General features: G+C 36.3%; 1 protein-coding gene across 5 annotated transcripts in view; it reads left to right on the top strand.

The window, feature by feature from the left end:
- The window catches only part of LOC132161077 (E3 ubiquitin-protein ligase HERC2-like), a 65126-nt gene continuing 51522 nt past the window's right edge, over nucleotides 1–13604 (top strand). For 4 of the 5 annotated variants that reach the window (XM_059570881.1, XM_059570882.1, XM_059570880.1 and 1 more), the window contains exons 1-6: nucleotides 1–93; nucleotides 2817–2926; nucleotides 7411–7504; nucleotides 7625–7753; nucleotides 11780–12002; nucleotides 12106–12206. In XM_059570881.1, the coding sequence (XP_059426864.1) occupies nucleotides 2855–2926; nucleotides 7411–7504; nucleotides 7625–7753; nucleotides 11780–12002; nucleotides 12106–12206 (619 nt within the window). In that variant the 5' untranslated portion in view covers nucleotides 1–93; nucleotides 2817–2854. Of the gene's footprint in view, nucleotides 94–2816; nucleotides 2927–3045; nucleotides 3178–7410; nucleotides 7505–7624; nucleotides 7754–11779; nucleotides 12003–12105; nucleotides 12207–13604 lie in introns of those variants that run through there. The other variant, XM_059570883.1, reaches the window with a different exon arrangement.

Genomic DNA, 13604 nt, shown 5'->3' with positions numbered 1-13604 from the left:
CTGTCAGTCAACACACGACATTGCCGACATTAAAGTGCAGTAAAGCTGGTGATAGGAGCGAAGAAGCAAGGATTCAATAAGACATCCAAACAGGTAAAACATGCGTTGATTCCGGAAACACTTCTAGGACAGGAAAAGATAACTGGCTTGCGGTATTAATAGGCTGTGATGTGTTCAAGAATAGTAAGTCAAAGCGCTGTCAGTATTTAGGAACGTCCTGTCTTTTAGCAGCTAGCGGCAGACAGCCTGATGAGTTCAATCAACAACACACCGAGCACAGATAGCAACCTGCAGCGATACAGCAACATCTGTTGATAAAAAATAAAAAATAATAATAAATAAATATATATATATATATATATATATATATATATATATATATATATATATATATATATATTTTTTTTTTTTTTTTTTACTAACATCTAACGTTACATGTTGACTCGGATGATTAGATATGGAAAGGAGAATATGACTAAGCCAACACCCAGTTTGTTTTAATAAATTATTTCAGTGATGCTCTCCTGTTCGATCAGGTGTGGATGTTGTACCACAATCATATTTTTATCATTTTGAATAATGTTATTTTCATATTATATTGCTACAATTGCTCATTTGTTCATTTTATGAACTGTGGAAAGAGGTGGAAGATGCATTTTAACATTTCAAGGTTGATTTACGCTTTAAGATAAAGGTACAGTTCACAGAAAAATTAAACATACGCCAATATCTACAGATCCTTGTGTCATTCCAAATCCATATGACTTTATGGAAGACAAAAGGGGAAATTTGAAGAATCCGTTGAGCAGTGACAATGAGCGCTGTCTGAATATGTCAAACATCAGTAAGGACACAAAGTCATGATAATTGTCCATACTGTTTGTGAACTTATATTTCAAGAATCGCTTTATCCAAGTCACAGAATGAGTCTTGGTGATTTTTGAGTTCATAGACTCAGTGATTCAGTGACTGGAGGGTAAGATTATCAATGAATAACTTAAATTGCAGTGTTTTTTTTTTTTTTCTCCTTCAAATACAGGTGCTGGTCATATAATTAGAATCTTATCAAAAAGTTTATTTTTTTTTTACTAATTCCATTCAAAAAGTGAAACTTGTATATTACATTCATTCATTACACACAGACTGATATATTTCAAATGTTTATTTCTTTTAATTTTGGTGATTTATAACTGACAACTAAGGAAAATCCCAAATTCAGTATCTCAGAAATTTAGAATATGAATTAAGACCAATACAAAGAAAGGATTTTTAGAAATCTTGGCCAACTGAAAAGTATGAAAATGAAAAGTATGAGCATGGACAGCACCCAATACTTAGTTGAGGCTCCTTTTGTCTGAATTACTGCAGCAATGCGGCGTGGCATGGAGTCGATCAGTCTGTGGCACTGCTCAGGTGTTATGAGAGCCCAGGTTGCTCTGATAGTGGCCTTCAGCTCTGCTGCATTGTTGGGTCTGGCATATCGCATCTTCCTCTTCACAATACCCCATAGATTTTCTATGGGATTAAGGTCAGGCGAATTTGTACCATGGTCCTTAAACCAGGTACTGGTAGCTTTGGCACTGTGTGCAGGTGCCAAGTCCTGCTGGAAAATGAAATCTGCATCTCCATAAAGTTGGTCAGCAGCAGGAAGCATTAATTGCTCCAAGACTTTCTGGTATATGGCTGCGTTGACCTTGGACCTCAGAAAACACAGTGGATCAACACCAGCAGATGACATGGCACCCCAAACCATCACTGACTGTGGAAACTTTACATTGGACTTCAAGCAACGTGGATTGTGTGCCTCTTCTCTCTTCCTTCAGACTCTGGGACCCTGATTTCCAAAGGAAATGCAAAATGTACTTTCGTCAGAGAACATAACTTTGGACCTCTCAGCAGCAGTCCAGTCCTTTTTGTCTTTAGACGCTTCTGACGCTGTCTGTTGTTCAAGAGTGGCTTGACACAGGGAATGCGACAGCTGAAACCCATGTCTTGCATACGTCTGTGCGTAGTGGTTCTTGAAGCACTGACTCCAGCTGCAGTCCACTCTTTGTGAATCTCCCCCACATTTTTGAATGGGTTTTGTTAAACAATCCTCTCCAGGGTGAGGTTATCCCTATTGCTTGTACACTTTTTTTTTTCTACCACATCTTTTCCTTCCCTTCACCTCTCTGTTAACGTGCTTAGACACAGAGCTCTGTGAACAGCCAGCCTCTTTTTCAATGACATTTTGTGTCTTGCCCTCCTTGCGCAAGGTGTCACTGGTCGTCTTTTGGACAACTGTCAAGTCACCAGTCTTCCCCATGATTGTGTAGCCTACAGAACTAGACTGAGAGAATTTAAAGGCTTTGCAAGTGTTTTGAGTTAATTAGCTGATTAGAGTGTGGCACCAGGTGTCTTCAATATTGAACCTTTTCACAATATTCAAATTTTCTGAGAAAATGAATTTGGGATTTTCCTTAGTTGTCAGTTATAAACAAAAAAATGTGGAGTGAACAATCCCTTTAATTTCTAGATGTTTAAGCTAAATTTTAAACACAGTATTATACTGAATGTGGAATGAATGAATAGTTCTGAATTTGGCTATGAAGATGGTTCCCAATGATCTGAAACTGCTGGATTGCATCATGAACTACAGACTGTGCTGCACTGAACAACTGCGCCTTTGGGAAAATCCATATGCGAATAATCAATATAAACTGGGGGGGGGGGGTAGTTTTAATTAGATATAGATAGCTTGATGTGATCTGTTTTGCTGGTCAGAGCTTCACAGTGTTAACTTGTCGTTTGATCTGAATGTGAATGTGTCTCTTTAGGGAAGGCTGCATCTGCAGCCTGGACAGCCGAGGGAAGGATGCCGTCTCCATCTTTTTCCCTTGATGCCCAGCTGCGCTTCCACGACAAATGGCTGAAGATAGACTTGCAGGTAGATTTTGGAATGAATTTGATCATTGGCTCAAATATAGTCCTTGATGTTAAATATAGAGTGTTGCTGTTTTTTAAGGGGGCAGGGATTTATTTAAGTCCTTATCCGAAAGCTATTTGGTTGCACTGTTGGTCAACATTTACATCTTTTAGCTGTGTTCAGTTATACAGGCAGTGTGCTACCTAAGTTTCAGCAGAAACAGGAATTGTTTTTTTTTTTGAACCTGGAAATCTTTTGAATCTTGTTTCTCGGTGAGTACTGATTCTGAGTGGACATAGATAATTTATTCTGGCAGTAGCATATTAAAAGTATTGCTTAAAGTCTTAAACTGTTGAAAAGCTTGCATTGTGTGCGTTTCAGTCAATGTGCCTTTCTGTCAGAGCTCTTAAAGCGAACCACAAAGTCTCTTTATGCGTATTTTTCTGGCCTCCTGTTGGTGTTTACAGGGAAATTTCCCATGCGGCCTGATTTAATGATCATTATTAGGTTGGCAGAAGCTGTCTGTGTACCTTTTGTGTGTGAGAAGTAAAAAAATTATATAATATATAATATGAATATTTCTGAGACACTGAAAACACCAGATCATGCGCTGTTTGTGTATAAAAAAAAAACACATAGCAGTGCTTCACTTTGAAACACACAGTGCATATATTTATAAATTAATGTATATATTTATTTATTTACTTATTTTTTAAAAATGCAGTAAGCAGGGTTGGGTATTAAGACAAATTTCACAATTTATTAAAATTTCGATTCAAATTTCAAGTTTGCTGTTAGTTTCAGTTACGATCTCGATTTACTCTACAATCAGATACAGTATCTTTTTTTAAGAAGAAAAATCTCTCTTGGCTAATGCTGTGAACTGTACAATAACCCTTTTTAGCTAGTACATAACTATAATAAAGTAATTACACAGCAATTTTATTTCTCTCCAGCCTGCCCGAATCTGACAATTATGGTTTCCCTTTATATGTCCTTTTTACATTTTTCATTTGTCACACCAAACAGATTGGCCTATACAAATGTGACGTTTGCTAAATTAAGATGCAGGTAAATGTTCTATACTGCTATATTATTATTGACATCTTGTTTGCAAAAAATATCCCTTCTTGTTTTGAAAGGAAAATGCATGTGCTGTAAATAATTGTACAACAGATTATGTTTCAAAACACTGGCTGAATATAGTACTGATTCCTGGTAGTAGTGAAGTGATGTCTTATGAAATCAACATCCCAAAATGCTGTTTATATGTATCTGTATGTGAGTTTGAGTCTGTGACATTTGTCTAGTGTATTGCTCAAGGTGCTGTAGCTGTTATTAGCATCAGCTCGGTTGTTGTGAAAGTCTCTCTGCTTTCTACAGTCTGAAGTCTGTTGTGTCAATTAATTTTTGACATTTGAAAGTTGAGTCTGGGCTCTGAATTTGAGTAATTATTGCTAAGTCCTCAGTGAGCCTGTGGTGGCATTTCAGTGGGTAAGTTGGCCAAAATAGAAATGTTACAGATGCTAATGGTCAGTCACCAAAAGATAACTGCCATCTCTGCCATATTTGTATATCAGCTGTTATGAAAGATGTCTGTTTTTTTTTTTTATAAATAAAGGCTGTTCTACTAAACTTTCTATAAATTAAAAAAAAAACTTGCAGTTTCTACAAAAATAATTTGTGTGTGTATACTATATACATACATGCATATACAACCCGGATTCCGGAAAAGTTGGGACGTTTTTTAAATTTTAATAAAATGAAAACTAAAGGAATTTCAAATGACATGAGCCAATATTTTATTCACAATAGAACATAGATAACGTAGCAAATGTTTAAACTGAGAAATTTTACACTTTTATCCACTTAATTAGCTCATTTAAAATTTAATGCCTATTACAGGTCTCAAAAAAGTTGGCACGGGGGCAACAAATGGCTAAAAAAGCAAGCAGTTTTGAAAAGATTCAGCTGGGAGAACATCTAGTGATTAATTAAGTTAATTGATATCAGGTCTGTAACATGATTAGCTATAAAAGCTTTGTCTTAGAGAAGCAGAGTCTCTCAGAAGTAAAGATGGGCAGAGGCTCTCCAATCTGTGAAAGACTGCGTAAAAAAATTGTGGAAAACTTTAAAAACAATGTTCCTCAACGTCAAATTGCAAAGGCTTTGCAAATCTCATCATCTACAGTGCATAACATCATCAAAAGATTCAGAGAAACTGGAGAAATCTCTGTGCGTAAGGGACAAGGCCGGAGACCTTTATTGGATGCCCGTGGTCTTCGGGCTCTCAGACGACACTGCATCACTCATCGGCATGATTGTGTCAATGACATTACTAAATGGGCCCAGGAATACTTTCAGAAACCACTGTCGGTAAACACAATCCGCCGTGCCATCAGCAGATGCCAACTAAAGCTCTATCATGCAAAAAGGAAGCCATATGTGAACATTGTCCAGAAGCGCCGTCGTGTCCTGTGGGCCAAGGCTCATTTAAAATGGACTATTTCAAAGTGGAATAGTGTTTTATGGTCAGACGAGTCCAAATTTGACATTCTTGTTGGAAATCACGGACGCCGTGTCCTCCGGGCTAAAGAGGAGGGAGACCTTCCAGCATGTTATCAGCGTTCAGTTCAAAAGCCAGCATCTCTGATGGTATGGGGGTGCATAAGTGCATACGGTATGGGCAGCTTGCATGTTTTGGAAGGCTCTGTGAATGCTGAAAGGTATATAAAGGTTTTAGAGCTACATATGCTTCCCTCCAAACAACGTCTATTTCAGGGAAGGCCTTGTTTATTTCAGCAGGACAATGCAAAACCACATACTGCAGCTATAACAACAGCATGGCTTCGTCGTAGAAGAGTCCGGGTGCTAACCTGGCCTGCCTGCAGTCCAGATCTTTCACCTATAGAGAACATTTGGCGCATCATTAAACGAAAAATACGTCAAAGACGAGCACGAACTCTTCAGCAGCTGGAAATGTATATAAGGCAAGAATGGGACCAAATTCCAACAGCAAAACTCCAGCAACTCATAGCCTCAATGCCCAGACGTCTTCAAACTGTTTTGAAAAGAAAAGGAGATGCTACACCATGGTAAACATGCCCCGTCCCAACTATTTTGAGACCTGTAGCAGAAATCAAAATTGAAATGAGCTCATTTTGTGCCTAAAATTGTAAACTTTCTCAGTTTAAACATTTGCTATGTTATCTATGTTCTGTTGTGAATAAAATATTGGCTCATGTGATTTGAAAGTCTTTTAGTTTTCATTTTTTCATTAAAATTTAAAAAACGTCCCAACTTCTCCGGAATTCGGGTTGTAAATAGACTGGAATGTACTTCAAGAAATCATAAACATATACATACACACACACACACACACACACATATATATATACACTTTATTAGTGGTCGACCGATAATGTTTTTTTTTGATATCTTGGAAAGAATATAAAATATATATACTTTATATTTTTATATAAAGCCGATATAATTTTGAAAAAATAATATTTAAGAAGCTAAATAATTACATAAACTAAATAATTTGACAATGAATTAAAAAAGAAATTTGTAAAATAAACATACTTTAGATGACAAAGTATTTTTTCACAAATAACTAAATATTTAAGAAAAATATAATTAAAAAGGAAGTAAACACTGTAACCAACAGGGCACTCCATATTCTGGGAAGTTTGTGTGCATTGGGAATCATATAATATTTTTTTTTCATATAAAGCCAGGGTAACACTTATTTTACATACAGCACACAGAGAAAATGACATGAATATGACAGTGTGCAAATGCATAAAGTGCAGCATAATTTGAAATCTAAAGTTTAAAGCATTCAATTCACACAGACCGACTGCCACAGAGAGAACAAGCAAGCATGCTGGGTAAAAATGCACACTTCACAAGATCTCATAGCTGGAATTGAATAAGTTTGCAAGGTTTGTGTAATTAAATGTTCATTAGACATTCAAAGATTTGTTTAAATTATATAAATGAGTATTTGCTTAATGCTGACATCAATGAGAAAGTACTATAATGTTTACCTTTTATTACTAATAATATAAAAGCAATCGTTAAAATACTTTTTGTATACATTAATTCTTCTATCTGATTAGTAGACAGACGTCTATCCGTATTAGACAGAACTATTAACAATGACAATCATATCATATCATATCATATCATTTAATATCATATCATTTAATTTAATATCATTTAATTTAATATCATTTAATTTAATATCATTTAATATCATTTAATTTAATATCATTTAATTTAATATCATTTAATTTAATATCATTTAATTTAATATCATTTAATATAATATCATTTAATATATATTTTTTACTGGGCACACCAGAAATACATTTAACTTTCGTTTTCTTATTTTATATACATTATAAAGTAATATATTAATATATGCAGTATTTTCAGTTAGGTCTTGAATTAATTGAAAAGGATTAGATGGCTATAATATAATCTCTTCTGTGTTACAGCGAGCCTTCTCTCCAGAAGGACTGAGCGAGATGTGGAACGAGATGGTGAAGGATGGAGAGATAGTCTTTGACAGAGAAGAATCCGCCCATCCAGGTAAAAAGTCACCCTCGAATCCTCATGGATTACGATATATTTGTGAAGTCAGCTTCTTTTCTTTTCTTTTCTTATAGTTTTTTTAGTTTTCAAAATTTCTAAAATCTGTCAACTTCTCAGAGGACTGTGCTGATTGCACCCAAAAGAGAGATGATACAAACGATAAGGAAAAGAAGGAAGAGGAGGAGGTGGCGGCTTCATCTTTCCATCACTCCATCATTGAGATGTGGGACTGGGGGAGGCAGCCAGGTGGGTGGTGATGTTTAATGACATGCTCTGGGTTCAAATAGAGAGTGCTGAACTCAACATGCTGATTACTGCATCTGCTGACTGTCATCTTGCGCGGTCATCCCACTCACACATCATCGGCTTCATCTGCATAGGATTTTCCATATGCACAAAAACATGTTTTTGCATGCTGTCTAGATGTTTTAAAAAGGAGGATCATGTCCTGTGTTTTAGGTATGTTTAATGTTGGAGAAAGTTACTTCTATAACCAAACACAATATTTTTGAGTTAAACACTCACCCCTTTAAAACCAATGCAAAGAAACCCACCATACTTTTTTTTTTTATAATCTTTTTTTACTCCGACCTGTCACAATACAGAAGAAAAGATACGTTGCTATTTCCGGTTCATCTTTAAGTATTAAAACTTCAGCATGTGTCATCCTGCATCTAATCATACACGACACCCCCAACTTCACACGTTGTTCTCCCTCCTCAGCACATGACATCGAAGTGCAAACCCTTCAGCAGTTTCCATTGGCCGAGTTTCTCATCAGCAAAGTGCTGTAATGTAGGATAGCAGATGGATTTGCCACATCTAAATGCGGCCCAGTTATTCAGCCCTGTCACCACACAGGTGACCTACTCCTTCTCTGGCAGACCCGCACACAGTTTGTGTTACCCTGCATGTGTTTCGGTTTGTGTATGTGTGTGTGTTTTCTGGTTGGCGCGTGAGGTGTTTGGGGCTCGGGTAACTGTACATACTGTCTGTGAGGTTATTTTTGCCCTGTGTGTGGTTGTAGGCCAGGTCTAGGTGGAGCAGCTTTCTGGTGGGTAGTGATAAGAACATGCTGATGGAAAGCCACATAGGCCCCCTATGAACATCACATGGTAGTAGAGCAGGTGCAGTCCAACACACCACCTCAGCAGGATTTCCTATAACATCCTATTGCAAAATACCATGTCCATAACAGTGTTTACTGCAGAATTTTATGTTTGCATTGAGGGAGCCCATCCACCCTTTATTTAGTACTGGAAACACTGAGCTACACCATGGTATTTTAAGAGATTTGAATTACAAGGTTTTTGCTTAATACTCCAAGTAACACCACTGTTCAGATATTAAGATTAAGATTTGGTATTTTATGCTCACCAAGGCTGCAAATATTTGATCAAAAATACTATTGTGAAATATTATTACAATTAAAAGTAACTTTTTTTTATTGTATTATATATTAATTTCAAAGATGAATTTTCAGCAGGCATTACTCCAGTCTTCAGTATCACATGATCCTTCAGAAATCATTCTAATGTGCTGATTTCATGTACGAAACACATTTCTTATTTTTTATCAATGTTAAAAACAGTTTCTTGGCTTAATGCTATTTTTCAACCTTGTAAAAATTGAATCATTCGCTCTGCGATATTTGCGATACTTTTTTTTTCAGGATTCTATTGATGGATAGAAAGTTGCAATAAATAGCATTTAAAAAAATATATATATATGTATGTATGTATGTATGTATGTATGTATGTATGTATGTATGTGTTTGTGTGTGTGTGTGTGTGTGTGTGTGTGTGTGTGTGTGTGTGTCTTTACTGTCACTTGCTGAATAAAACTATTAATTTTTTTTTTAAAAAAGTTCTGACCCCACACCTTTGAACTGTAGATTAATTCAGAGAATAAAGATAAGGACAAAGAAAGAATTTTTTATTCTCACTAAATGGGATGATTATAGAGAAATGAATAGATTAATTTTCTTTTAAAATGTATTCCTCATGTAAAATAAAAGAACTGCATCAGATGGCAATTTTATTCTTGCACAGATTGAAAGTCAAATATATGAATTTTAGATTGGGTTTTCCTTTTGTAAAATAGCCTGTAAATGTTAAAGTGAGTTTTGATCTGGATCATCTGGCCCCTGAAGGAGACCAGTAGAAGAGCCCTATCATTTCCTCTCATCTCTCCATTGTTCTAGCAATTAAAGTGGTGGTGAAAAAGAGGACTTTACTGATAACAGCACCAACTGCTATACTAGAAGCATAATATTGAATTGCAGGAAATGAACAAGTGCTTTTTAGCTTTTGAGGGAGCCTGTTTAAACCGAAATAAATCATCAAATAGCAATGTGGAAGTTAAAGCCGTTCTTTTACTTATATTTGTGTGACATGCTCAAACCCTTTCTTTTTTTCACAGTACCATGCACTATGACCTCTTAGTGCTGCTGTGTACAGACTGCACTGCTTCAGGGCCTGTGAGGGTTAGGCAGCTTGGCTTACATAAGGCTTAAGTGGATTTCAGATCGGCTATTTTAATTCACCCTGTCTGCCTGTATGAGGCTTTTATCCAGAGGCTGTGAAGAGCAGAATGCATGCAAATCCGTAACAACAGTTCAGTGGAGCCAGACAGACAGTTTCAGGCAAGCATAATGAAGGCTTTGTTATACAGCATCATTATTACTAGATTAAATTCCATATAGACTTGCGTTTTGGTTTGGTTAGACTTTGTCACTTGAGATTGTATTTCACATAAACAAAACATAGTTCTTAGTTAATTGGTACAAGGCTGATATCAAATTTGTGCTATCATAATATCAAGAACTTGTTGAAATTATCACACAGAGACTATTTATAACCTTTGTGTAGTCAGGGATTGGAGTAGCAAAAATTTTAAAAAAGCCCACTAGAGCTGGTCTCTTAAATACAGTTATTATACTACCTATGTTTTGTAACATCAAATATAATAATAGACCAAGGTTAATATAATAATATAGTAATATAATATAATAATATATAGGGCTGGTAAGCGGTTAGAATTTTGTGGCGTGTAATTAATTGCAAATTAATCGCACATTTGGCTGAGAAATTACTCCCTAAAGTTGTTGTGTAAAGCATCAAACAGACACTACTAAAAAAGTAAAAGTAGCTTCAGCAAGAAATATTTAGTTTGATATCATTTTCACATATACACTCTTGAACCATGAAGGTGAGTAAATGATGATACAGTTGTCGTTTTTGCATGGGTGAACTAGGGCTGCACGACATTGGGAAAAAATGACATTGCGATTATTTTATTCTTCTGCGATATATATTGCGATATGAAATCTAATCTAATTTTTTCTTACAAACAAAAATGGGGTGAGCACACTTACATTCTCATTTTAAATGATTTAAACATCGACACCATCATGTCAATTGATTAATATGCGCGAGGGAGAGAGAGCAAGACAGCGCTTGTGTTGTTTGAAGACGGTGAGACGGGGCTCTCTCTCTCTCTCTCTCTCTCTCTCTCCCCCTCTGTCTCTCTCGCGCTCTCTCTCTCTCTCCCTCTCCCTCTGTCACTCTCCCTCTCCCTCTGTCTCTTTCTCCCTCTCCCTCTGTCTCTCTCTCGCGCTCTCTCTCTCTCTCTCGCGCTCTCTCTCTCTCTCTCTCGCACGCGCGCTCTCTCTCTCTCGCACTGCGCTTTCTCTCTCTCTCTGCCCTGTTAAACTGACAGGACTTAAAAAACATGCAAATTATAAACTTTCATCTATGATGGTTAAGCTGTGCAATTTATCTGCAATCACATTCGTGAAGGGCCGGGGAAAAGCTGGCCCGTACAGTTGGATCAACTACGACAGCCTACATCGCACATCCTGCGATGTGACTATCGTGTATTCGTACATCGCGATATCGATGCTTAAACGACACATCGTGCAGCCCTAGAGTGAACCATACCTTTAATAATATATTTTATTAATATTACTATGGAAATATGAAATTATTTCTTTAGTGAAATTATACTCTAAATAATAAACTAAAACTGCCAGTAGGTGGTGGTAAATGTCTTAATGATGAAGTCATAGTCATTTATTCATTCGATTTGTTCAAATGGCTGATTCATTCAGGACACAAAAAAGAAAGAAAAGAAACCTGGAATGACACAAAATAATAACAAGACACTAAAAACTAAATTAATCAAGTAAAAGCAATCCTGAAGTAAAAAGTCATAGTTATTTACTTGTATATCTCATCTTTCTTTTCTTTTCTTTTTTTTTTTTTTACACAGAAACTGGAGAGCTGAAGGACTGTGTGATGGCACTGGTAGACGACCAACAGAAGCTGTCTTCCCAGACGGCTAAGAGCACACTCTCCGCTCTGCGCCTGAGCCAGAGACTGGTGATCCTGGAGCGCTACCTCATCTCACTCACCCACAGTATGATGGAGGAAAAGTACAAAGTGCGCTGGAAAAGTCCCCCCAGCCCTCCGCTCTCTGCCGTCGATAACAAAAGGTATGAGGAACAGAGCTTGAATTGAAATTGGATTACATTTGAAACTGCTTTAAATAGAAGCAATGAAAATAATAGGCTGAAATGTTTTTGTCTGTTTCCTCAGTGCTCGGCCAGTCAGTAAAGGAGTGGAGGGTTTGGCCAGGGTGGGATCAAGAGCGGCTCTTTCCTTTGCCTTTGCCTTTCTTCGTCGAGCCTGGAGATCTGGTAAGCCATTTCCAGCATGGTTTGGCTAGCCATGAAAGTTACTTGCACATTACCCAGCATCCATTGCCCAAAATGGGCTGTGATTGCAATTAAACTTTTGTTGACATAATATTAATGGCATCTGTTTGTCAGTGAGATTCTTGGAAAGAGTAGTTTAACAAAAGCAGAGGATTTGCTGATACTTTACAACTATTTCCAATTGTTCTGTGGTTCACATGAGGTTATATATATATATATGAATCACCTGTTCAGAAATCCTTCCGTAACTACACATGGAACACCGTCTTTCCCCAAAGAGACACTTAAGAGGGTTTATTCTACAAATAACTCAAAAAATAAAAAAAAAATCATGTTGCAGAAAAATGTGTTTAGAAATTGTGTATGGTCTCTTGTTCCAAGTAACCTCCCTGTCCACTGATTTTTGCCTCTCACGAAAGCCGCAAAGCCTTCCAAGAAGTCAGTAAAGGCTTATGTCATGCTTGAGCTTTATTTAGGTTGAAACTTGAAAGTTAAGTTGCACGTAGGCCTGTTGCAATAATCAATATATCTATCGACTTATTGCTCAATATATGTACATGACCTCAATCATTTTTGGTGACGCAATATATCGCCCATTATATTTACTTAAAAATTTATGTCACCATGTTTTGTACATTCCACTTGCACCTGTGTCTTTTGCAGCTTCTTGTACCTAACATGGTGTAGTGGTAAGGAGCTTGTTCAAATTTAAAACTTGCTTCAACAAAAAAAGTTAAATCTGCAGATTTGGTCTTGATTAGGGATATGTGCCTTTGTGCATACTGACTGCTAAGTAATGATTGTGATAGTGTGCACCCTTTATTTACAGAGAAAAGAAGGTCTGGGAAAAATCTGTAGATGGGAAAATCTCCATACAAATTTGTTGTGCATTTTTCTTTTTTTCTACTCTTTCCTTTGCACATTTAGTAATAAAAAAAAAAAATAAAAAAAAAGTTCATTTACTATTAAGGTTTTTATCAGGGCTCTGAACCAGTTCAAGTAACGAAAACGAAAACTGGAAACGAACAAAATTTTGACAGGAACAGAACCAGAAACTAAATTACATTTTATATTTCCGAACAGAATCGCAAATTTGAAATGGTCATTTACCGGTTAATAGCTTTATTTTATTGTTTAACAGTACGCGACTTAAGGTTTTTTTTTCACTCTCAAAACACTGTCTTATACAAGTAGCGTTTTTTTAACAATGCAACTTTTTTGAAAATCATAAAAGATACTTAAATGTCTTTTAAAGTGTTAATAGATACTTTCTTTTATTTAGTGGCCTACATTTGGTTTAGTTTTCATGGTTATGTATGCAATTTCAGCAATGAAAAGGTTTTCTAAAAAGAAAAATTAGTTGTTTATTATCTCTTGTAT

This window comes from Carassius carassius, chromosome 17, assembly GCF_963082965.1.
Source record: "Carassius carassius chromosome 17, fCarCar2.1, whole genome shotgun sequence".
Taxonomy (NCBI): Eukaryota; Metazoa; Chordata; class Actinopteri; order Cypriniformes; family Cyprinidae; genus Carassius; species Carassius carassius.
The sequence above is the reverse complement of the archived record's forward strand: the minus strand, read 5'-3'. Positions and strand labels throughout refer to the sequence as shown.